At 30.8% G+C, this 27,190-nt stretch overlaps 1 protein-coding gene and 1 long non-coding RNA gene across 9 annotated transcripts; one reads left to right on the top strand and one right to left on the bottom strand.

Moving 5' to 3' along the window:
- Positions 1–1,869: 1,869 nt before the first annotated feature.
- On the bottom strand, positions 1,870–27,181 carry Nrt (Neurotactin). 8 transcript variants are annotated; one of them, XM_074141159.1, is made up of 15 exons: positions 27,043–27,181; positions 26,598–26,809; positions 13,165–13,426; positions 11,669–11,833; positions 11,422–11,562; positions 8,390–8,515; positions 8,209–8,305; positions 7,991–8,126; positions 6,714–6,957; positions 6,066–6,395; positions 5,821–5,970; positions 5,299–5,473; positions 4,802–5,049; positions 4,452–4,717; positions 1,870–3,884 (listed from the first exon to the last, which is right to left on the bottom strand). In XM_074141159.1, exons 3-15 carry the CDS (start codon positions 13,423–13,425, stop codon positions 3,875–3,877), a joined length of 2,349 nt encoding a protein of 782 aa, XP_073997260.1. In that variant the 5' UTR covers position 13,426; positions 26,598–26,809; positions 27,043–27,181; the 3' UTR covers positions 1,870–3,874. The 8 variants fall into 8 exon arrangements, with proteins under 8 accessions (XP_073997260.1, XP_073997259.1, XP_073997258.1 ...); XM_074141158.1 differs by lacking the exon at positions 27,043–27,181 and having other exon boundaries at positions 26,598–26,987; XM_074141157.1 differs by lacking the exons at positions 26,598–26,809; positions 27,043–27,181 and adding an exon at positions 25,089–25,601.
- Positions 16,446–20,414, top strand: LOC141460826 (uncharacterized). Its single transcript, XR_012462382.1, has 4 exons — positions 16,446–17,072; positions 17,372–17,907; positions 19,925–20,037; positions 20,121–20,414. It is a non-coding gene; the product is annotated as an uncharacterized lncRNA (long non-coding RNA).
- Positions 27,182–27,190: the final 9 nt, after the last annotated feature.

A 27,190-nucleotide genomic window follows, 5' to 3' on the forward strand; every position in this document is an offset into this window, starting at 1 on the left:
AGCTCTACGTTCAAATTTAAGTAACTAATCTAGCAAAAAATCTACGCAGTTAACTTGGCTAAAAAGTAATTACAAATATTAAGATATTATTTTGTTTAAAAAATATCCACTTAGCAATAATCGTACAAAATGGATATAAAAATATTTTAAAAAGTTGTGACTATTTATTTTATTCAAACTTCAATCATATATTTCAATTTTTTCAGCTTTTCTAAATTATGTTTTTCCAAAAGATTTATTTATTTAATTTTTTTTTTTTAAGCAATATCACTTTTGAATAGTCTTATTACTTGTTTTTAAAATATCCTATCTTCTAAAAAATTTCTATCATTTTAATATTCAAATTAAATAAAAAAAGGAAGGTATTTGGATTATGAACACATATATCCCAGATTTCTGGGTTTTATCACATTTGCTGTTCCTTTAAATATTTTTACGACTAATACAAACTTTTTTTTTTATTGGACCACTTTTACATATAAACGATGTGCGTATATACGAAACGTCTGAAAATATTTATGATTAAAATGAAGGTTCAGAATATTCAATTTGTATTTTCTTGATAAATTTCTTTCTCTTTTCTCCATATTATCTGTTATTTGTATTAAGAAATAATAATATTAACAACAAAGTTATGTAATCGAAAAATATCAATAGCACTTTATCATTAGGTGGTTTGACAATGTTAGCCGAGGCTGAGTTTCTTCCACAAAACGTCCGGTTTATGCAGATTAATTTAAAAACCCTTTCTTCTCTTCCTTTGTTTTTTCAAAATATTTGCACATGTACGAGGTAGGGGTAGCCCACCAGGAAATTTTATTACACCTCTTGATTTCTCAAACAGAAGTTCAATAAGAAATGTCCGCAAAAAACAAGAAAAATTAGAGTTCTTATTTTTCTAATAGAAGACAAAGACGGAAAAATATTATCCGAAAAAAGCAGCATTAGTACCACACCACAGTTCTGATTTAAATGGAACTGAATTTTTGAAATACATATTCTTTTACGAAGTGTACCCAAAATAAATAAATATTCAAAACTGAAGTGAAAATTTAAAGAAATGAAAACCGCTTTAATGGATTGTTTTCACATTTGTTGTTTCAATAAGTTATCTACTTATAACCATTTATAAATATGTGGATAGAAACTAAGTGCTTGTTTCTCATTCTTACGTTATTAAGAGAAAGAAGCATAATAATGTTTCAATTATATGTATGTAAAATGAACGTCTGAACCTGTAATGATTGTAACCAAATCAAAATATTTAGGGCCAAAAGCTTAATTTGTCTTTTTCCTAGAGAAAAGCTTTACACTGTTTTCAAACATCATGTTATTAATAACACTGAGTATTCTGTAGGTACATTTTTTATTCTTTTAATTTTTTACTGTCCGTTTTGGACAAAAGAATTAAATATTAATAAAAAGTTAAAATTATTTACTAAATAACTGCTATTTAAATTAAATTGATTATGATAATTTATTTCAAAAGGCAGTCATTATATTTGCGAACATTTCGAAATTTTTGTATTGTAATCTCTAAAAAAAAAAGGATTTTTGCATTTACACTTTATACTGCAATGGGTAATGTTAATGCTTACCCATTATTACAATCTCATTTATTACATTACAAATTCTCATTTATTTACATCATGAGATTTAAACAATACATTTATATTATTTGATTAAGATAACATTTAATACGTATGTTTCCTAGAATTATTGCAATAAAGTTTATAAGCAAAAAAAAAAGCTCAAGTAGAAATGTTTTCACAGCGGCAAAAATTAAAAATAAAGTCTTAAAAGAAAACTTTTGCCACTGCCAGACATTGCAACAACTTATATTGTAACAGCCAATATCCGATTAATTAGTCAGCATTACTCTTCTCCACAAAATTTAACAAAATTATATCTTTTTGTGCTTATTGAAGAAATCTTTAAATTCAGAGTTAACAAACTCTTACGATCAAGAAATAGAAAAAAGAATCTTCTATGGATTCAGTTTTTTAGGGCTATATATTAGATAGAGATTTTACTTTTCTGAAATCGCTTCTCTTTGAAATCAGAAAAATAAAATTAAACCGTCATAACGATATAACGTTTGCTAATGAAACGTATTCAAGTAACATCAACGAACTTTTTAAAGAAACGGGTCTTTCATTGCCATGTTAGATTTTTGTAACTCTTAAATGTTTTAAGATGAGACTACTCCATTATATAATAATGCTTAGGCAGTTTTTGCGTATTGTGAGATAGAAGTTAAAAGTAAATAAAACATCCTCGCTGATGTTAGAGAAAAGAAACATTTTAATTCACAACCAAAAAGAACTGGGTGTGGCCTAGCTTGACTTTCTATTGGCTTCTTTAGAAAACAATAGAGTAGCCACATCACTGTGCTTGTTCAAAGGAATTATTCATCCCTTTTCGAAACTTATTAAGGGGAGATGATGCGTAAGTGTTATTTAAACATAATCATTGAGAAGGATATAACCATCTTGCAAACAATGCTACCTAAGGTTCATTATTATTACTTTCAAGCTTACTTATAAATTTTGAGCTTCCGGAGATGCTTCCAATGGTTTGTTGTCTCTTGATGGCATTTTAGACCAACGCCTTAAGCCTTTGTCATTAGTACGTGAAAAGCGATTGTTCATTACCGAATAGTCTTCTGATAATGGCATATCCATCAGAGGATCCATCAGGAATTATTACGCTTTTCGAGCAATAACTGGAAGAGGATTCACTACTTTTTGGATAAGGAAAAGTATATTATTTTATAGCTTACTTTAGGAGGTTTTAATTTGACGAAATAAAAAAGTCTTCATAAATATGCAAGAGAACGTTTTTCCAAATAAAGAAGCCTTGAACTAGTAGGATTTAATTAAAAGATGCTCCATCTTGTTGTATTCATTCATATTCATTGAAAGGCTAGTCTTTCGTATTTTATGTTGAATGAACATTAAAAACCATTCAACTGAAGAAACTTTCTGAGAGCAGCAAAATGATTCTATTTTACATTGCATTATCTGTGATGATGTCGAATAAAACGCAAGTACATTATTACATGGAGCCCAGAGAATTAATTTTTAATTCAAAGATACCCGTTGATGCTTAAAGGTAAACCTGGAACCTTGAATTTGGACGTACCATATCCCCTTTTCTTCAGTTCATATTTTCACTATTTGCATTTCTTTTTTAATGGGTTCATTTAATTAGTGAATGAGATTTTTCAATTCTCATTATCTAAATTGTAAATATTGATTTGACTTGAAAAGTGGAAATCGATAATTAACTATAACACAATTCAGTTCTAAACGTACGTACGGTAAGGTCCGATGATGTCGGGACACCTTAACACCACAGGAAAAACCATTCCGTGACCAACAAAATAATTTATGTATAAACTTGGCCTTCTCAATAACTTATCGTCCAACATTAGTAACCTAATCATTTATTCATTAAAAACCAAAAACTACCGTTTACAATTTAAATGATAAGAAACAGAAAGTGAGAAATAAAACAATATTATGTTTACCAAGTTTTTAAAGTTACAGCATTTATTTTTATTTCTGTTGCATATACACGCTAACCAACGTCATTATGCTGCTTTTATTCTAATAACTCTTCACGAAGTAATAAAAATATTATTTATATTCTTCTTGAAAATGATACCGTAGTCTTATTACAGAGGTTAACAATATTCAAAGAAGTTAAATATAGTTATCATAATTTAATCTTCAGAATGAAAAAAACTATAAAAGCAAAATTACTTAGAAATATAACATTTCTTTAAAATTTGAGATGGTAAAAATCAAATGATTTTTTTTTTAGTAGTAAGAAAAATAAACTAGTTCAAACTCTGTACTGATTTAATGTTTCAAAAATATCTGGAAAAAATGAAACTTTTTAATGATAGAAAACAATTATTTGATAAGTAAACACATTTATTTTATTTATTTCGCATAACAATTAAGCTTTTGCACTTTGAAGAAATTTGAATTATAAAAAAAGGAAAATAAGAAAAGTAAATGTTACATTTCTAAACAATTACTCTTTTGTGAAGTGAAGTAATCGCCTATTTTTTCAGGCAGGGCTCAACGTCTAACTAACAATATGTATTTATGTTTTTTACCACCACTTTTTAAAAAAACAATTGTTAAGTCTGAACAATAAAGATACTAGTGAATATACTTTTCACATCCATTGTACATAACTTGAAATTTTGACAAACCAAAGCCGTACGATTATTCCAACAATTGTAAAAATTCCTTTTATGAATTTCGCTACTTTCCACATACATCAATGGCATCAATGATGTGAAACAAAAATTTACTTTTTGAGCAAATTGTTTCTCATAAAATAAAATATTAAAATTTGCAAATGTTGATAACAGTATTGATTTCTTCTTTTCTTAAAAACAAAAAGTGTAGAATAATAAATGATATTTAGCTTACTCTATCCTTGCGAACTTATGAAAACCAGCTTCTTTCCAAAGATTACATTTAATTTCTAAATCTCTTGCGTTTAATTGCGTAGCATTTTGACCAATAGAGGTCAAAATAAAAGGAATTTGTTCACCAAAATGGACATATTTAAAAAACATCTGTCTAATTAATGATGCATACTTTTGGGCAGCACTTACTAAAGTTGCGTTAAATCTAGTTCCCAGGATTGCATCAATATCAAAACCAGCGTAGCTCAATCCAAACGAATCAGCTGGCTGTGAAATAATTTTATTTGTTAACAAAAAAAAATATATATTGAAAATTATTATACTCTAAAATTTATAAGAATTAGTTTTTACCTGGGTTACTAGATAAAATTTGGAATTAGTGATAGATTTGTGCTGTTTAATAAGTGGACAGATGGTAGCAATGTCTGATGTCATTGCAGCAAGTCCCGGAAGATTATTACCATACAGGCCAAGTGCTTTCTCAGTTAGACCTTCTGCACCTATCTGACTCCTATTCACTTCAATCTTAATGCGATCAGGTGTCCATGCTGATCGCATTTCCTTCCAATTGTAATTTATTTCCGAGTGAGCTGTTGCCCCTACAATAATATTAACTTTATTAGTCAACAAATTGATTTCCACAGTTCTGGAATGAGTATTAGGACTATGCTGCAATATCTCCCTCATTCAACACTCCTGAAGATGTGTTTGTTTGGTGCGTCGTTGGAACTAAAGTGGATTGTCATTTATCAAATATGAGTCACTCTAAATTAATTAATGTTTTATTTATGTGATTGTTATTTGTATTTGTTGAGATATTTTGTTTACACTAACATTTTTATACTAACCAATAACAACTTGAATAGAAAGATTGCCGCTGGACCACACATCTAGTGGATGTTGTCGTATGTGAACTCCATCTTGAACTAACCATTGATGACCTTTTACTTGTCCTTTAGGTAAATTCCCCACCTCTTGGCCCCTCCAACCGTCTGGTATGTTATCAAGCAAATCTTCTACATCCTGGACATACATTTCTATAGTTATTTTTTTAAATATGTTTATTTAATGTAATATGATTATGTATAATTATGGAAACTCAATTATAAATGTGAGTTCAATGGCACCCAGCCTTTTCTGATGAAAAGATGTGAAAGAGAAAGAGCAATGTTTTTCTGAATATTTAGTTGAAGTTGTTTCTGGACAAGAAAAATCTGTTGAGGCAACAAGCCTAGTATCGAACCCAGAAACTTCACATTAGAGGCAAATGTACCAGATTATGAAAAGGGTGAAAGGCGAAACTAAGTAAGCGGTTAGAAATTAATTTAACATTTCCTGCAAATAGATGTAGTTAATACAGAATTACTCACCAGCTCACGCAGGCAAGAAGTAGCGACTGTAGTATTCCCATTGCAAGAAACTGCTTCTAAGTATCCTTCAGTGCGGCTTTCAGATTCCACTAAAGATATATTTGGAAAAATAGTCGAACCACTAGATATCCAAACTCGCGAAAATAATCTCTATAAATAAAATAAACAGAAGTTGTTATAGTAACCGGCATTACTCTAGAAAACAAGTTTTTCTAAAAATAAAAAAAATGTTATTTAGAACCTACCTCTGGCTTATACATAGCAGTGAGAGCTGTGACCAAAGTAGCGCCAGCCCGATATCCTAAAACTGTAACAGACTTTGGATCCCCACCAAAATGTACAATATTGAGCTGAACCCAAAGTAAAGCTTGTACCACATCTGCTAAGCCATAGTTTCCAGAAGTACGTGGATAAACAGAATCAGAAAGAGGACGAGCTGCTAGAAAACCTAATGGACCCATTCGAAAATGAGGATGGACAAAGACAACCTCATTAGTAACAGCAATCTGGGCAGTTGGATAGAACTTCCCTGGCCATCCTCCTAACAAACTATCCGCTCCAATTAGTACGACCACCTAAAACAAATGATCATAAGATGAAAGTTATATAAGAAAAAATAACAAAAACAAAAAGTTGAATTATTTTGATCACAGTTCTAGGAATTTTTATACACAGGTAGACCAACCTTAGTTTATCAAAATTAAAAATACGAGTTATTATTTAAATTATGTACTAATTTTTTTTAATGTTCGTATTCTTCTTAATTAGAAAGAAAATACAAAATTAACATTAATATAGCATTTCTTTTAGACCCTACTAGGGTATGATTCAGTAAAATTTTAACTGAAATTAAAAAGCAAATAAACAAAAATAATTAAGCTTTGTTAGCTTACCGGTGCTGGAGAATCATATCTAACTTGAGGTGAATAAACATCTAAGGTTAAACAGTCTTCATCCCCATCCAAAGAGCCGTTCACGAACATTTGCCAACATGGAGGTGTATGATTATGAACTTTCAGTGTTCCATTCCAACAATCATTTAAAGTAAATGTTTTTGGTGGTGCAAACCTCAAGTTCCCAGTAGGTGGTAATGCATATGGTATTCCACGAAATACATGAGCACCATCTTCCAAAACCCTGAAACAATAACGATTATTAGTATTTGGAATGAATTCTCCAGATATAACAGATAAAACATGGTCAACATTTAATACGAAATACGATAATTTCGATAAATTAAAAATAATTAAATTAATAACAATAAAAATAAAGGTTAACAGAAGAGTCATTCTAATCTTGTGTTACTTAAATATCATAAGGATTTAATTACTGACCAAGCCTGTAAAATTATAATATAAAATAATTCGTAGTATCATGATCATTCATAACCCTTTTGGGCATTTAAATTAATTTTAAAAAAAGTATAACGCATTTTAAAAAACTTACCATCAGTACTTTTAAATGTTAAAATTTTTACTGGTTATAAAGTTGGTGTTCATGATGGTATTACCAAAAATGGTATAATATTGCACACTTTTCCACAATATAATTTTTTTACGGTTCAATATTTAACCTTAACCTCTGAGAGTGAATTACGGTCAAAATAACAAAAAAAAAATAGAATCTGTTTTAAGAAATCGCAAAAGAATAACAGATAAAAAAAAGTTCCTAAAAAGACAATATATTAAAGCCTACAATGTTAAGGATTATTCCTTACTTCAAAAACTTAGCTTGTTCGGAATCTTGGTTATTTTTTCTTAAAAATATTAAATGGCACCCAAGTTTTACATATTCATTTTGAGAGCATATATTCCAAAAGACTGATACAACACAAAACTATTGTGTAAAATAGCACATGCGATTTATAGATTTCCTCCGATGGTAGAATTTTATCAATGGTTTAAATATAGATTAATAAATCTAGCGAACTATGAATATTACAGTTTCGATTTTTAAAGCTTACTAACTTGTTAAATAAAATCGTAACAACATTTTTGAAATGATTACTAATAGCCCATATGCTGGAATATTTCTTTATTACTTATTTCACTCCTGCCCATGAATGTTGTTAGTTTTTTATTAGGGTAAGATTAAAATTAATACCGCACTTGTAAGAAATTAATCTAATGGTTTTCTGAGATGCGAGGAGAGATACATTCTGATAACTTACCCTTCCACAAGACCGCATGATGTGAGAGCTGTTATGAACCTGCCATTAATAATAGCTGATGGTGGAGGTGTTTGCATGCCTGACGCCAAACATATCAGTAATAAAATTAGAAGGAGAAGAAATAATATGACGGATCCTGTAAACATAAAAGTTTTTTGATATAATTTCAAAATATAATATAGGATAAATAAATTGAATACAAACATAATATTACTTACCTATCATTATTTTATGTTCTTTTACCAACCTATTCCACTCTTTAGTTGCCCACTTTGATTCTACCTCATCTTCAAGTGCTGCTTTTTCTGGATCAAACTGTTTACAAAATCATAAATGTAACTAAATATAACTTTCTTCTAAAATAAGAAACACGACTATTTATAAAGTTTCTATTTATACCTCGACGTTGTCTAGCCTAACGTTTTCCATGCCATCATCATGTTTGAATGATCCATTAGAATCATCTAGTGTTTCCATAGAAGCCAATCCAGCTTGTGGTCCACTACTCACTCCATGATCACCATCCTTTAATTCATTAAAAGTGCAAACATACTTTTCAGAAGTATTATTGAAGACGAAAATGATCATTTAAAGTTAAGTTTTTTATTTTATTTATTTTTTATTTAGGGATTAATTTATCACTTATTGACATTTGCAATAAAAGTACACCATATCAAATTATTCTGATTTATGTTTTAAGTTCTTTCAGTTAAAAAATTAAATACTTACCAACTTAAGTATTAATTTATATTAATGTATTAAGTATAAATAATAAATTAATGATAATAGTGACTTAAAAATGTGTTCAATCAAGATTATGTCCTAAAAGTGGCTACTAGACTCTTTTGAACACCGATAAAATAATTTCACTTCATAGGAAACCAAAATATCGCGTAATGCACTTTCTTTTAACAACTTCATACCACTCTTCTCCTACAAAGAACCTTTTTAAAATCATTATTGGGCTTTAGCAATGGTTAAGTGAAGATTCCATCACAAGGATTATTCTTAATATTTTTAAAAATTTTAAAAACTTTCCTTTAACATTTATCCTTTTTTTAAACATAATTTTTCGCATACTTTGATTAAGGGTAAATATTATTATATAAAAGCGTTCTTTTTTTCTAGTTTTAACTTTGCATGAACATTTGTCTAAATTTATTTGAAGATAAGCTTGCTTTCCTTTACTTCGACTTCCTATTCTTTGAAACTAAGAGTTCTGAAACATAACCGTAGACCTTCTAATTACATGAAGAATGCCGTCTGTTATTTGTATATGAGTGAAAAACATTCAGTAACTAACTCAGTAGCTTCTGGCAACTTGTTAATCACTTAAAAAGAAAAAAAAAACTTTATTTAGAGTAATAACTTATCAAAGGATGATTGGTTCTGCATTTCAATAATAAACTGCTCCACAAAAAAAGTGGCGCACTTTAAAAAAGCGTTTATTTTTTGTTTTAACACATTTTGGGGAAAGATTATTAGTTTTAATTATTTTCATAAACTGTCAGGGAACAATTAATCGAAGCAAGGCCCAAAGTTTCTTGTAAATAGAGAAGCAATTCCTCGTTTAATCCCCTTCGGACTTTTTGTGTAAACAACAACATGAACTTTACCTCAACAGTAAATAAATTTATTGACCTCTACAGTTGAGTTTCGACTTTTTTCAAACTGAAAGCATTGCAAACTCTCAATTACAGCAGAGCAAGTGGCCCGTATTATTGCATTAGTTGAGGATGGACGGAGTCAGCGGTACGCAGCACGAACGTTAGGGTTGCCTGAGACCACCGTCCGTAGAGCCATCCATCGTTACCGGGAGACAGGCCTCTGCACTCGCAGACAAGGTTCGGGTCGACCAAGAGCCACAGAAGCACTTGATGATCGATTTATTAGAATTCACACTCTGAGAAATCGTACATCAACTCCTTCTGAAACTGCTCAAACACTGCTTACTGTTCGTGGAGTTTCATTCAGTGCCGAAACCGTACGAAGAAGGCTCGCTGAAATGAATTTACGCCCTAGGAAGCAAGCCACAGGACCATTGCTCACCGTAGACCATCGGAGAGCCCGTCTAGAGTTCGCTAGGGAACACCGCAACTGGTCTGAGAACGATTGGAGAAACGTTCTCTTTTCAGACGAGTCCCGTTTTGCTCTCTACGCACCTGATGGGAGGCGACGAGTTTACCGAAGGCCTGGGGAGCGCTACGCTCCGTGCAATATTTCTGGTAGACTACCATTCGGAGGTGTTTCAGTGATGGTGTGGGCTGGGATTTCTTTGGGGGCTTAGACTAAGCTCCACGTGTTCAACAGGGCAATTTTGAATGCAGATTTGTATGTGAGGGAAATTTTGCAGCAATATGTGATACCCTATGCACCATTTATTGGGGAAAATTTTATTTTTATGCAAGATAATGCCCGACCACACACTGCCGCCTGTGTTGTTCAATATCTACAGGATACTAGCATTCGTGTTTTGAGGTGGCCAGCACGCAGCTCGGATTTAAATCCAATTGAACATCTTTGGGATGAGCTTGGTAGGCGATTAAGATGGAGAAATAATCCTCCCAGGAGCTTAGAAGAGTTGCGAGGTGCTCTGGTGGAGATATGGGAGGAATTAACACAAGATTTCGTGAGAAATTTAATAAGGAGTATGCCGAGGAGATCGGATGCAATAATGCGAGCAATACACGTTACTAAAATTCTTTTTCTCCTTTTTTAATCGGAAGAAATACTTTTTTTTTCAAATTCATTTTTTGCTGAGAAGTACTTTTTTGTTAAATTAAAGGTTTTCATTTCTTTTAGATCATTTTTTATTTTATTTTAGCCCTCCCGTAACTTTATACTTATTATATTTGCTAACTAAAATAATAAGTAGAACAAAAAAGTTACAGAGAAAAAAAAATAACGCATTTTTAAAGTGCGCCACTTTTTTTGTGGAGCAGTGTATGTTGAACTCTTAGAGTGATCTAGTGAGATTTCTTGAGTCCATGTTTAATAAATCTGATCCATTGAAAATGTGGTTAGGTCCTCAGCGCTAAATAATATCTTTGATTGTATTCATCGTACCACACTTGATTCTTTAATCCCTGACTCATCACCAGAGTTAATCAGTTTGGTGTACTTATTTCGTCCTCACTTATGATTCTGTCTTTTGCTGACTAAATCTGATCAAATTTATCGTACCCACACAAAGTAATTTATAAATGTTTCACGAAGCGATTAATCCTTCAAAGAGCTTCATCGATTAAAATATCACTTAGAGTCATCATTAGAATAATCACATAGTTCAATGATCAGTGAAAATAAAAGTTAGCTTTACTTTGACTTAGAGGCTAGGTGATGTTACATTACATAACTGAGATACGACAATCTTTCTTAAAATTGCGATCATAATTTTTAGGAAGAATAGGATTAAGAAAATTATGATCTACCTTGGCTAGTTTATGTTTTTTTGGCACTAAAGATGCAAGAGGTAGCCTGATAGCGTTAATTAATTTGGGTTTTCGTTGGGGCTCATCTTGCTCGCCGTTTCCTGCATCGCCGTTGGCTGATGGCTCTTCACCTTCTTCTTGCTAAAATAATTAATTAAAATAATTAACTAATAATAATTAATTTACTATTAAACTAAGTATATTATAAGTAAGCTCAACCACTGAACAAAAGTTTAAAAGTTCTAACCTTTTTTCTTTTAAGAAAAGGCACATTGATATTATTAAGTTTCGCTATAAGTGGAAGTTTCCTTTCTAAATCAGTCTTATTTTGTTTATCTTCATCTCCCAGTCTTACGGCTGTACAACTTGGCTCAATTAAATCATTTTCTTCTTCTCCTTCGAGTTCACCTTCCTGTGCGTGATATAAAGTTCATTACAAATTTATAAAGAAAAAAGAAGGGGGAGTAAAACTTTTTTTAACTGTCTGTTTTTATTCACTCTTTTACTAACATCCTACTATTGCCATTTAAAATTCAATTAATTAAAAATTTATTGGACTTACATAAGTCAAAAGTAAGTAGTAAAATAAGTAGAAAGACAAAACTTAAAATTCCTTTCAAATAAGAACTTAGAATTAGATCAAAAGCTTTCAACCGAAAATATGGCTAATTTGATTTCCTCAATTTCGGCTTTAAGTCTCGAAAAAAGTATAGAATATTTTTATTAAATGGCCATTCTATTTCACCATACAAACATTTGCATTCTATTCTATTTAACCATACTATTTGTATTTAATTATATTCAAACCATTTTTCGAATAATTAACTTTTATGAGTTTTATGAGCTAAGACTTCAAGGCTCATTCGATAATGTTAGATAGTGTAAAAAGTTGATAGTGCAATGTATCTATTAAATAACTGGAGGGAATTAAGCTTTCTAAGCGTTTATTAAGAATTTAATTTATCACAGTCATCAAAGTACCACTATTGAGACGGAATTGTACTGGGATAGGTCGCAGCTAGGCTAACCTGCTATCCCAACAGCCTTCCCATTGTTTATCCATACATATTTTATTATACTGTTTTTCTTCACGCGAACAGCAACATTTTTCTTCTTGAAAAAATGGGTAAGAGATATGGTAATGTATATAGGGTAATTTTCATTTCAGACAATCCGATACATCTCATACTGAAATCTCTCTTCAGTCCTATACTTTATCAATGAATCGATTTCTAGTATCTTGTCTAAGATAGCTGACAAATAATTAGATAAAAGTCGAGGAGTCTCAGAGGAAGATAAAGTTTGGTAAGCAATTTTAACATTTTCATTAAGAGAAACACTAAGAATTAGTCGAATATTTTTCAGGATTTCTTTGCCGAGTCTCTTTAGCCTTCAAAGTAATTTGAATACCCTAATTCCTTCTTATTGTTTTGTCTCAATAATTGTACCATCAGCACTGTCTGCAATTTTGATTATTATTTTTATTATTCCAAGGCGCTTTCAACTTTTCAACCAATTAACTTTTATAGAGCATTCATTGTTGTTATTAAACTCTTTTATGGATTTCTGATTGAATTGATAACAACACTATCTCAGAATTCTTTAATCAATAAATTTATAAAGAAATGCTAATATTAGCTGTTATTTTTTTGGCAGATTATCCAAAGTTATTTTCCATTATGTAAATGTGGATGGCGGAGAGAAAGTGAGAGATGGAATATTAGACATTAATCACATATTTACCTTGTTTTTATCCCTAGATCTGCTACTTCTTAGGAAGCCTGGAATTTTGATGCCTCCGGTGGGTATCCTCCTCTTATCCACTTGTCCAAGAGCTGCTGCTTCCTCTAAAGCTTTTTTTCTCTTTTCAACTTCTCCAACTCTTATCTCCTTTTCTTCAATCATTTTTTCTTTTTCTTCATCCTCGATATCTTTTTTATCTTCAGACTTATTCTCTAGGTTTACATCTGAACCTTTTTCACCTTCTCCCGTAAACTCAGACATTCTGAAATGGTAAAAAAAAAGAAATCATATTGAATAAAAAATATTTTTAAAATGTTTAATTTATAAAGAATAAGAATATTAACTTAAGATAGTGATGTTTTAAGGCTACCTAAAACGTATAAATTTTAAAAATCGTGAATGAAATTATTGATTAATTTTCTTTAATTATTTAGAAAATGCATTTTAAAAATGATTGGTAAGAAAACAAGATAGTAAGTAACAAAATTATTTACTTCAACAATTTATTTTGCGAGTTCTACAAGATCTCCAAAAAATTGTACAAATAATTGAATAGGTCTAGAAATAAGGAATTAGGCAGACAACATACATGTAATTTATAGAGGTTAGATTAAGTAATACGCGAAAGTTGTAGGGGGTTTGCGGGAAAATAATAAAAACAAAAATCAGTATGTTTTCTCACTAATAATTAAAATGTCCATGTTTTTATAAAATGTTTAAATTGAAAGATGAAAATACGTTCAAGAAGTAGAAGCAAAAAAAGAAGGGTTATAATAAATTTTGCAAACATTTCTGCCATTAATACGACCTACTTATTGTAATGAGAATTTGCACAAAGTAATTCATTTATAATCTGAATCTACTTATTTTTATACCACCATGATACTTTGAATGGTTCCAATAGCATTACTTATCTTTGTTGGAGGGCAAATGGAAAATCTAATAAAAAAGAGTAACAGAGAACTTTCACAAGTGGAACGTAGTCACGACAGAAAAACATAAAAAGAAATCTCATTGGTGAATAGCAACAAAAGGGAAACATTGTTTAACAAGAAGTTTTTAGGAGAGAACTTAATAAATTAAAAAATCTGATCAACTAAATTAATTCACCGCCTACGGTTTCAACTCAATTTGCTGTTTGCAAAGTAAATTGAGTTACATCAATATGAATTGTTTATTACAGTTGCATTCAAAGGGAGGACTACTTTCAAGCAAAGATATTATTCTCGTATTTTATGATCCCAAATCATTTTAGGTAAAAACAAATGCATGTAGGAGGTTCACAAAATCATAGCGCCTGTTTTCAAGATAACTGCAGCAACTATTCTTGCTAAGAATGATATTTTTTGGTTAGGCAGACAAAATGATAATCTTATTATGTATGAATTTAGTTTTGTAAATAAAATTCAAATATATGTACGATATATTACTCCTATATCATGCAGTCTACTTTAATGTTTTCTAGAAGCTACTGATGATGGGCACTAAAGGTTACTATAATGCAACTTCTTCACGAGACATCCTCTGGCCACTGCCCAAAACTATTTCGCCTCTTTCCACAATTTAAGATTTGATGAATTTGAAATCAGTTTAAGAAAATCATTGCAGCCTTATTTAGGAATTCTTTACGCTTTTTTATTTTTATTTTTATTTGACGTTGTAACTGAACCTAAGCAGCCATTAAATTATGGTAAATGTTACAGTTTGCTAAACAACTTCTCATTTCTTTTTAAAAATAGAAATGAGGTCAACGTAACGTCTGAAAAGAGATAGAAGGAAGAGGATCTAAGGCCTTTAGGCGCAGAGCAGGATCTAAGCCCTAATGAATAGCCTTACCAAATATTACTAGGGTAACGACCAGTTGTCATAGTGACAAGGCATGTCTGTTGGGACCATAGCAACAGGGTACCATTTTTTTCTCTCTCTTTTTAGCGTTTTGTCCAGCCCCAACTAAAGTAATATAAATGTAAATGACCGCATTTTTTTTTATTTTATATAAAAATAAGCAGATAACAGAAGTTCTTTTGCAACGTTAAGCACATTATCACAGAAGATTGATGTGGCGACAAAAAAAATTAGTTAAAGAGAAAACATTTTACTGCAAAAAGTCAAGGTCATTGAATTCCATAAGTTGTAGAAATGTTACGCGTAAATTGCAAACCTAAAGAAATAGAAAAAGTTTAAAAACCCGTTTAAATATACTACAGTTTTACAGTCAGAACAGTTTTAACAAGGCCAGGTGGCAATTAGGATGACAATAGGCCTCCTTCGGAAACTCAAGCATTGGTCAGTGTAGAATTTGCTACGAAGAGCCTTAGCTGTCTTTATATTTTAGCATTGACATCACATGCACTCAAGTTTAAAAGTTATTCAGCATTATTCGGTATACAGTTCAAAGGCCTTTTTGAAAAGACAAAAATTATTCAAGACCACCTAGTTCATCAAGAATGAAAAATTCTGAACATGGCAGAAAAAAAGCTGCATATCAGGCTCTATTTAGCTCCTATCACTTACAACCACCCGACATCTTAAGCTCTACTTAAAGCAATGCTATTGTACAACCCGCGGCTCTTTTATCCAATTTTGTGGCTCTTCAGCCTGTCCAAAATAAATTGTATATTTCAATTTTATTGAAACAAATGAAAATTTCATTTATTAAAGTAAAGATATTTTTTCTAAAAGAATTTTAAATGTGATTGGTTTGAAATTGGATAGAATTATTTTAAAATACAGTACGTAATTATATAGTACTGCCGCCATTTTCATTCAAATACAGGTTTAGTTATTATTTATTTGTTTATTTACTTTGCAATATCTGAAAATAAATATAAAATTTGTCAAAGTTGGGTGTTTTTCAACGTTACGCTTTTTCGTGCAGTTTTTGACGATCAACCCTTTTACCACTGTCCTACCGGACAGTTTTCAAACATATAAATGTTATTGAATTTCAGACAATAATAATTTGTGAATACCAATGATCTACAGAGTTTTTTAACACTACCATCCTTGCGGCTCTTGGTAAGATTTATTAAAATTATTTAAGAAGAAATGGCTCTCTACTTGAAATAGGTTGCCGACCCCTGCACTAGTAAATCCAAAATTAAAGAAAATAGACCTATTTAAGCTACATTCTTTTCCAAAACTTTGATAATAGCAACACAGACATAATCTACGTTCATTATAATTTTATTAGAAATATTTTTCTCATAAAATGTTTTGTGGCCACGATCTGCCAGTTATTTCCTTTTATTTTGCTTTTATCTGATCGGTAAAGACGAACTTTAAGGAAGATATAACAAGTGATAAGTACAGTGGGAACAACTTATTCTGTTGGTAGAGCGGCATTGTCATTGAAGTGCTCTTAGTAAACTTTTGTGATGACAGGTGTTTCATGTTTGAAAGATGATATCTATTTCTTGTACCCACCAGTAAAAAGGGCGGTTGATTTGTATGTGGTTTACTAATATAAAGACTTAGTCCTTCTTTGTTCATCAGCTGTGCTTTATTACGATTAATAATAATAATAATAATTATAATAATAATAAAACTTGAATATTCTATCAGTAAAAGGTTATATCAAAATAGGACCATTTTGAATAAACTTTTATATATATTCAATATAGAACCCATATTGACTCTTATAAATCATCTTTCTTCTACCGGTTCTTGCCATAGTGAAAATGGTATGCGATAGAGCTAATATTGAACTAGGTGGGTATAAAAGAAATTCAATGCCATCAAGTTCTTCAATTTTTTTGTTTACTCTGTCGGGAAGTGTGGGGCCAAAACTTGTTTGCCAGTCAGGCAACTGGATGAATAACGATGGGGCCTGTAGCATATATACTAACTATTTTAGCAGCAAATGTCCATCAAGAATGATGACGTAATGAATTAGCCTCGTTTCCATGGTACTTTCTTGTTTTGTTTTTTTTGTTTCTTATGCCACACTACAAAGGAAAAGGATGTACGTCAGGCTTATATTAAATGAAACACAAATTAGTAGAAGTGATCCCAATAAGTTTGTGGATTCTCAAGCGCATTTTTTGTTAAGTTTATTATTTTTTGACAAGATGATTAATTTTTCATGGTATTCTTAATTTATCTTAAATCAAAGTTACAAATTATAATATAATATATTATAATATAATATATACATATATATATTATATATAATAATATTCTCAAGTTTTTGTATGGTTTGTTGCAGAAAAGGAGATAACCTAGCATCTTTAGGGTATGACTTGGACAACTGTTTTCTTTAATCTTTTTTTTGGTAATTTGAAATTTTAGAAAAAAAGATTTGTATATATTGATTATATGTATGACTATGCATACCAAATTATATATTGATTTATATAATTTTTAAAGAACTCTAAGCATGTAAAGTAAGGTTACAATTTACTTCATCCAAAGATTATTTAAAAATGGTTGTTTTGCCCAATTTGAGTAGCTGCGCCCTCCCTTCAGACTAATACAAACTATTTATCAACACAGAAAAACTATAAAATATATAAAACAAGAATAAAATTTTAAATATGCTAAATCGAATACAACACAAGGCTAAAGAACATAATGAAATGAGAGAAAGTAGATGTCGAACTGATTGGTCACAGATGTTCTTTTAAAAAAAACAGGTGTAGACAATCACAAATTACTGTAAAATTTTCAATGTTCGTGGTTCATTAGTTTGAAATCTAAAAAGCTTGAAGAAAAAGGTTGTATCTTCATGAAGGAGAAATCTAAGTAAGTTATATTGACCTAAATCTTTCCTGCTGTAAACTCATAAAATAAAACATGGCCGATGGTGATGGTGAGTGCCAAAATTTTATTTTGAAAGTGATTGATCATTTTCTTTATTCTTTAAATACTTACATGAAGATGAAGTTTATTAAGTATTTAGTAAGTTTTTTTTTTTAAATTTTTTGCCTTAGCATTAAGTTGGACTTGTACCCAATGTAAATGTTGATATGTTGTGGAGAGGATATAGGCATGCAGCCTGAAACCTCCTTTTATACATATATATTTGTATAAAAAAATTTTTAATTGTAAATAAACATTTTCAAATTCAAATTAAGTATTTAATTCTTGAGAAATTCTTCCCTATTTAGTTTACAAAACTTCAGTTCTTTCTGAAATATAGCTTCTTTAATGTTAGAGCATTGGGTTCTCAGGATAGCTACCACATATTCATTATTATTCATCAGTGGTTAGAAAACTCAGAGCTCATGAAAAAACAAGAACATCAACAAACCGAGTCTAGGATGACAATCCACTCCCAGGCCAATGCCACCTAAGATTCACAGCTGTTCTACCAAATCATGGAAGCACCTTAAGGGGAAACAGACTAATCTCTTTCATCGTCAACCTTTTTCTATCCAAGATCTTAAACCTAGCCTCCTTGTACCTAAAACAATCCGTCATAAGATGGATGGATGTTTCTCTCTCTCCGTCACATAAACAGAAAGAATGGAGCCCCTTCTTTTAGAGATCACATTGTTCATTGAAGAAACCAACTGAGTGTTCTGTGAAAAAACCCGACAGTTCACAATAGACTCCGAATAGCTCTGAATCAACGATTCACAAATCAACAACCCACAAAGCTCATCCATAACGATGAATGCTGAAATATATGACCACACTCGAGACTCTTTTTTTGTACTTTTTCGAAAAATATTTTGGACAAACTTGGCCTTTGAAGTTTAAAGCAAAGTTATGCTGCTATAGTACAGAAAAGTTTACACTGGCATTTTCCCTGGGTTTCAAAACCTATCCACTCCTTTTACTTGAGGTAAAATGTGTTGCTTTTTTACGAAAATGGCTCTAAATTAATTAAAATAAATAAGGCGCGCAATAACATGTTTTCTACATTCAATGTATAAGTTTTAAGACCAAAACGCGTTTAAATAAAAGAGTCCAATTAATATTTTGTGAGCACATTTTAAAAAACTACACAATGCCTTTCTACATCAGATAAAAGGTTTAAAAAAAATGCTGATTTAAACAGATTGAAACAACGAATTAATGTCAGTTTAAATTTAAAAAAAAAAGGCCATTCTTTTCAATAATGGCGTAGAATACAATGGAAATGTTGGGACAATTCAGGGAGCCAGATAGAAGCAGACATTGGTACGGGGGTTAGGATCTTTTTTTTACATAAGTATTGTGTAACGGTCTTACCAGATCTGGACTTTCCCTTATATGATCTGACTGGGCCCGTAGCTCTCATTGGTCACCATTGCAAAGGATCAATACCATAGAGAAGTAATATTATCAACGGTTACAATCTAGCAGCTACCATACTGGCGTGGCAGATGGAATTATTACTAATTTTAAATATTTTACGAAACAACTACTCCAAATAATTGATTAAACAAAAATATAAAATAAAAAAAAAGTGACACCATTTTGCAACAATTTGAAATCGATTTTTATTTAAAATTATGTACTACCATGCAGTTTTAAATTAATGACAAAAATCAAAGATTTTTGCCTGAAACAATCTACTTATTTCTTTCTTTTAGAAGGGTTTTGTTGGTGATTAGAGTGCAAGTCTGAAATACATCTGTGGTTCTTAGAATCTATAAAAATCTGATGTAAACATTCTGTTACTACTTGTTTTCAAAGTTATAACCTGTACGTTCAATTCAAACACAGAATTTCAAAACATATTGAACTCTTGACTCAAATTAAACAATCTGTAAAATCATGCATTACTATGCAGTAACAGAATAGAAAAGTTTATTCAAATATAAAATTACAGATCTACATACAAGAAAATGCCAAGATATCCGTTTTGTAATTCTGGAGTGCACTCTAAATTAGTGATAGTAAATGCTTAAAGAGTCTGCTGATGAACTGCCACAGTATTCTAAGGTAATTAAGAAACATTGGTTTCTCCTATTTTAGCAATATCCTGAGTAAAATAGGATACATGATCATTTGACTGATTTTTCAAGGGTAGAGCTACTACATCAACATAAAGAATTTATATATTGGCAAAATGGGCAAATCATTCTAAGATGTTTGGATATTGAGAGGGCTCTCAGTTCTAAATATAATCCGTCTATTCGTCATTTAATACCGATAGATAGCGCTCCTAACAGAGACTAATTGCACAACTAGATTGCCGAATATAAATCTATTGAGAATCCATTTAGAAGGGAAAAAATATAGGCATCGATACAAGTATTCATTGGTAAGTATAGTAGTTTAAATGAACAATAAACATTGTTTTACATGTTTTTGAATTACCCTCATTGTAAACAATTATAGAGAAATATTTTTGTCGGATTATTTAGTTTGTAAACAAATAATGATAAATCAATCTATTAAAAAAATTATTAAATATTAAAGATAATTTTCAATTCAAGTGTATTTTTAGTTGTTTTTATGGTTTTTGTTCTTAAGTTAGAAATTTTTTTTTTTTGTAACGATGACTAGAAGTTATTTTTTGATTTTTATGTATTTATTTTCTAATAATGTAGGTATGTTTTAAATTGTTCCAAACTTCCATGACTTATGTTTAATGTTTAAATACAGTATATTATTACAAATAACAAATGTAAATAAGAAGTTTAGAGACAACGGTAGAACCATTTTAGAGAGTATAATTTTATAATTTGAAAACAAAAATTCCCTCAGTAAACTATGTAAACTTTCGGTAAAGCAGTTTTCTTTGAACTCGGAATTTCAATCATTCTTCTTTAATAATGAATAAGAGTTGTAATAAATGGCTCTTAGAAGGAAAACGCAGAAGTGCACATAATCGAATTTTCAAAACAAAAATTATAAATCTGCTGGTGTAAATAATGCAGACAGTTTTAAGAAAATAGTTGCAGCAATTTTCAAGAAAATTTTGGAAAATCAATTCGTGAAAGTGGAAAGTAAGAAATAAGGGATTTTGATTGCTATATTTAATGATTTCATTTAATGTGGGGGGGGCCTCTTTTGTTGTTTATACTTCACATGTACAGCTTGCAGTATTGTACTTACTATATTATGGCCTAGGTAATATTGTAAACTAGGCTTCGGATGATACATATGTTTGGTGTCAATCTTTACTAGATGTCCTAGATATCTATTTAAGATGTTCGATCTGCACCAAGACAATTTGCAGGAGTAAAAGATAATTTGTGATGATTAAAGTTAGCAATTTTTGCAATTCTACTTTTTTGGCAGCGAACAAGGGGGTGGGGTGAATCTAAAAACTGATGCTAAAAGTAAGAAAGTGGCATCATTAAAATAGGATAAAATGTAAAGAATGAATTCACTAGTATGATAATGATTAAGTTAGCAGTATTAGGGGCACCCAGTTGGAGTACTGAGTGACTGGACGCCATCAATGACACGCAGCGGTCATGGTGTTAGTATTATAATACTAGCTGTAAATTATAGCATTGAAACACGCCCTTCCCATCTAGTTTTATTACGTACACTTCCAAACATGTTCATTTAATATCTGCCTACTCATAAAACATTTTGCTAGTACCGATTAAATTAGATTCTGTTCTGGTATTAATTTGTTTTTTTTTTTTTTACTTTTCTAACAAGAAGTATTATGTTATAACTAATTTTCTCAATTGTGCGTATTTTATAAATATTCATTTTGAAAGAAGGGATTTTCACAAACCAAAAAATAAAAATGTTTTCGACGAGCGGCATAAATCATTGACTTTATCCTTCGTAGTACACTTGTTTTGTTAACCCAGTTGTCGACTTTGTAACAGTCGAAAGGTAACATTAGGTTTGCTGGTAGGAATCAATTCACCGGATGAAAATTCGAAACCGGCCAAATGAACAAGCATGCTTTAATGCATAAATCAACCGACATTATCCAGCACAACAATATTTTCCAATTGTCTGTATGTGTAACTTTTTTTGCTTTTGTTAAATAAATATATTTCTTATACCAAAACAAAGTATGGTACTTGGTGAATGCCCAGCCGTGGTTTCTCCCAACGATTCTGCCACTGTCCTAAGCATTGCTGGAACGTCTCCACAGAGTTTAAAATATCATGTTATGTAAAGATGAGACGAAGTGGATAAGGGGTTTTAAAACTTATTTGGTTAGCGAAACAGTTGTTCATTCTTAGCCGAAGTTAACATAAGACCTTTTTTTAAAAAAGTGTTTAAAGCTAAAAAAAAAAAAGTCGAAATTATTGATCTGTTTTCCAATACATAATTTTTGAAAATTTTGTTTGAAAACCCTTCTTAATGTATATTAGGGGAGAGATGGATTAAGGTCCCATTTGAAGTTTCATTTAAGAGTATGAGCAACCTCATCATCTGCGTAATTTGTATTATCTTTAGTGACCGTAAACTATTAATATTAAGATTTAAATAGCAAAGATTCGTGTAAATAAATAAAAAAAAACAGTAACTCAGTTTTTACGCCTGAAGAATGAAGACTCTTTTGTGCGTAAAGACTGATATACTGTTTTTTATTTGACCGAATCCTCGCTATTTTAATCCTAAATACACCTACGTAATATTTTCACAAATTGTGTAGGTAAAATTTCAAATTCGAAGATAAATGTTTTAAGAGAAGTGTCATTTTACTCAATAAATTTTATAGTTTCTAACATAATTATTATTTTATAAAAAATAAAATATTACTTGAATTGCGATTATATTTAATGATTCAAGAAAGTCATTAAAATTTCATTTTACTACTACTAGTAAAGGTCTTGTTACGCGCAGAATTTAGATTTTCAATTTTCACTGGGAATATCCGTTAAAAATTCCCTTACCATAAGGGAATGGATTAGCTGAGTGGTTAGCGAATGCTGGATTCCAATGCGAAGATCACAGGATCGAATCCAGCCGGGAAGGACCTTAGATTTTCTTTTCCTAGGAGCTTCTTACAGCTCAATGTCAAGTGATGGAAAGTATTGTCTGTAACGAGAGAACACTGTTCGGAGGCCGGCAGTGCACTGAAAAAAAGCTCCGGGCGCCCAATAACCTCAGATGTTTGACGCGTCTTAAATACAAAAAAAAAATTATCCGTTATGATGTTTCCTGTGTGTGTGAGTAATAACCACCGTTTCTCAAAAAGGTAAAATCACGAAAATTGCAAATTATATTTCGCTGAAGTGCCAAAAAGCAATTTAACAATAACCTTTTGGTCAAAATCGGTCAACGAAGGTTCCACTTCATTGAATAGATTTTTATTATTTTGAGACTAACTCGAGATAATGATTCCTACGACTTTATTTAAAGTTTCTCTAGTACATAAAAACATATAAATCTAAATCTTTTATTTGAAACAAGTTATTAGGTAAATTTGGTTGATTACTTCAGGGCGAGGAGGTGGATACATACCCCTTAAAGAGACATGTTTGTGAAATGCATGGTCTTATCTCTTGTATAATGTTAAATAAATACCTAAATGTTAAGCTAAAATCGAGTGTGAAGGAAATTCCAGAACCGCAGGTTAGCTTCCCTGTGAAGTGTCCATTTCAGTTTAAGATACAGTTTTCTAACTGTACAATGTTAGTAGGATTTTATTAAAATATTCGCTATTTAATAAAAATTTAATTGAACCATAATTACTTTCACTTAAATTTATTTCAAAAGATAAACAAATTATGTTAACCTTCTTCAATGTATTCGTCTGATTATGAAAGTTATATTTTAAGTTTGTCCAGAATTATTTAATTTATTTTGAAGGCATTGCATTCAGTTATATATTTTATTATTATTTTATCTATTTCTTTTCTGTATATATTTTTTTTCTTCAAGGAACATTAAGAATTGTTTATAGAGAGACGGTGAACTTTTTCTTACTTTATATTATTATTAAACTTTGCTGTCATTATTTATTATTTATTTATGTATAATTTATTTGTGCAACTGCAGGAACAATTTTATTTGTTTTTCTGAACACTAATCATTAGGATTGTAAATGAAATTTAATTTACAAAGCAGGACACCATGTAATATGTAAGCTTACATAAAGTAAATTTATTTATTTACCTAATCTACCTTATTTATGCAATGAAAATTTGTGAGTAGAACGTTGAAAATAGTAGCAAGAAAATGTCATTACAAGTGTTAACAACAGATTTTGTCACGATGAATAATAAACACACCACAACAATCTCTTTGAACAATAAATACTTTTTTTTTTATACAGCCGATTGCTCTAAAGACCGATACAAAGAATTAAACTAAGTTTTATAAGTCCGTATAGGGCTACCATACGCTTTATGATAAGCGTACTGCAATAATTTCATCAATAGGCTGTTGAGTAATGATTGCAACAAGGCGCACGCATGTTTAAATTCTTTCTTCGACCTTTCATTCCAGTAAATAACTGGTTTAAAGTAAATTATTAACAAATTAATTGGTAATTAAAGATTGTAAATTAAAAACTAGCGAATAAAAAAAAAAAATAGAAGATACATATTATCTTCATCAGGTGCCCAGAATGGTAGTATGGAGGGGTAGTGGCGCCCTTGTCGGGAATCAATACATGAGCACGCACGCATTGCAAGCACCTTTTAAGGGGTAAAAGACCCAACTGCACCACCCCTTTTGTGCCATTTTACCCCTCTGAGGGGTTCCCATAAAATACTCACCTATTTACATGGACTTTACAATTGTAAGTCAGGGGTGGTAATATTTATTTACAGTAGACGTCATGTAACGGTTTTAGTCTAAAAGAAATGGGAAAGCCGAAGTTATCAGACAAGAAGAAACTCGCAAAATATGTTTAAAGATTTAACATACTAGGTGCTCAAGTAAATTTGTTTTTTATTTTGGATTCTGTTATTTTATCTTAGCAAAATAATTAAAATTAAATACTACTCTACATAAAACAAACTATTGCATTTTTTCAAAGATGATTAGCAGTAGACAATCTTTAAAAAAAATAAATAGGAATTAACGATTTTCTCCTTTTTCACTAAAAACAAAATACTTACATGATTAATAGTCAATAAATTCTTGATTAAAATAATTACATGACTTCAAAGTTATAACGCACATATATAGCCGCACTATAATAATGATAAACTAATACTATTTGTGAAACAATTATTAGCGTCCATGAAACACAATTGTTCGCTATTTATTTTGACAAACTCCACCACTGACACACGCTGGTGAGTGGTGCTGGTGACTGATCTACCTAGTAGTACCTACTGTTGAAGAAGAGTGCAAAGTATTTACTGTAGTTCAAACAGCTGCCGCAAGATCGGAGCGATGATGTGGTTCAATTCTATGGAACTGTGGAGTATAGATGACTGCAAAGGACACAAAAAAGAGAGTACGGGTACTTCTTGTCCCCCTGAGTAATAACTAAAGCCAACACCGGAAGTGAAGTTATCACAATATGTTTTCATATTAAAATATTAAATTATAGATGAGGAAATGAAATATAAATTAACCCAATAATAAAAAATAAAAAAACATATTTATAAACTATTACTTTCTTACTTTTACAACTCAAAACAAACATTGTTTAATTAAACAAACATTTTTTAATTAAATTTTGACCGGTAATACACGTTTTGAAGTCCCGTAAATACGAAAAAAAAATGTTTTCACAGAATTTCAACGCTTGCTATGTGCGTGCGAATTGAACATCGAAAAATCACCAGAATCTCGAACTTAGCACCCCGTTTTGATACTAACAGCGTTCCGATATAGAGGTTTCATTCTTCAGGCATCCACTGGAAGGTGAATGCTGAATAGATTTTTGTTTTACTTTTTGGTAAGTTCAAAAATATTTTTTCTTCTGATATGATAATGCACATAATTAAACATTTTTAAGCTCATAATGCTTTAACGCAGGGGTGAGCAACCTTTTTAATCAATGGGCCAATTTAAATTTAATTTTTTTTTGGCGGGCCGCACATAGATTAACTCTTATTAATAATTTACGAAACTTCGTACGAAACGCATCGCGTCCGTATTGCATGTTTGAACAAGTCACCGACAAGTGTGTATCTCGTCACAAAAAAATCGCGCAGACGCGGCGCGTTCGTATTGCATGTTTAAAAACGTCGTCGACAAGTAACTCGCCATAAAAAAATATGTAGGTTTAGTATGTACGACCATTTTATTATAATTAATTTTATAACAATATATTGATGGGAGAAAGTCGTTAAAATAAGTTCAATTTTAGAAATGCTTGGCGGGCCGCGTGTTGCTCATCCTTGCTTTACGAATCCAATCGCCCTTCTCAATGTTTTACTAGTCATGGTTTTAGTTTTGCCTTCATATGGCTCATCTTAAGAACGTTAAAAGTCAGAAATTTATGTTTTTATAGTTAAAAAGGAAGGAGCATATTCCTTACAATTTCCATATGAATCTTTAAACGAGACTGTTCCATCATTCCAACGCGGTTATTTGATAAAAACTGAAAATTACCAAACATATATATATGTTGATCGCTTTAAGAAAAATTTGACTAAAGAATGCTTTATTACCTTGCAGACACATGAATAACATGTGGACTGAAGAATGAGGCAGGATGGCTGAATCAACAGCTTCATCAGTAAACAAAGTTATTCTGAATTACTTCACATAATCTTCAGATAGACAAACACACACGATAACCACTTTTTGGGACTCAGTGGATCTCAAAAGAAAAGTTTTTGATGAAAAGTAATCTTTGAAACGATCACATACTTCCTTTTATCTGACAAAAGAAAGAGAAAGACAAAAAAGTTATAATACTGGTGGTAAGTGAAAAGAAAATTCAATTTTGTAAACTATGGTAGTGAAAATCGTTTGTGTTTTCATCAGATTTTTTTTGTAACAATTAGCAAAGGTGCAGTTTTGTTTTTGCAATAACTTTTATGAAAGAACATAGTGATAAAAAATTAACAAATTTTCAAGTATCTGTAAAGGAAACATATACGTATACTTTACTTTTAAATATTCTTTTAATGCTACCAGATGTTAGCAATATGGTTTGTTAAGTTATGGCACCACATGTTTCTGTCAAACTAATCATAAAACACTCTCTACAATCTTGAAGATTTATAAGCAACAATACCTGCTTCTCAATTTTTTTTTC

Source organism: Rhodnius prolixus, unplaced genomic scaffold (assembly GCF_049639745.1).
Source record: "Rhodnius prolixus isolate KJV_2025 unplaced genomic scaffold, Rpr scaffold_6, whole genome shotgun sequence".
Lineage (NCBI taxonomy): Eukaryota > Metazoa > Arthropoda > Insecta > Hemiptera > Reduviidae > Rhodnius > Rhodnius prolixus.

What these genes read in the sequence shown, in the direction of transcription:
- Nrt (XM_074141159.1), bottom strand. Translation starts at nt 13,425, where the DNA reads ATGTCTGAGTTTACGGGAGAAGGTGAAAAAGGTTCAGATGTAAACCTA. An exon ending in AAAAACATAAACTAGCCAAG is followed by an intron (nt 8,516 to 11,421) that starts GTAGATCATAAT and finishes AATGAATTAAAG; the next exon opens with GATGGTGATCATGGAGTGAG. An exon ending in CTGCTATGTATAAGCCAGAG is followed by an intron (nt 5,971 to 6,065) that starts GTAGGTTCTAAA and finishes TTTTATTTATAG; the next exon opens with AGATTATTTTCGCGAGTTTG.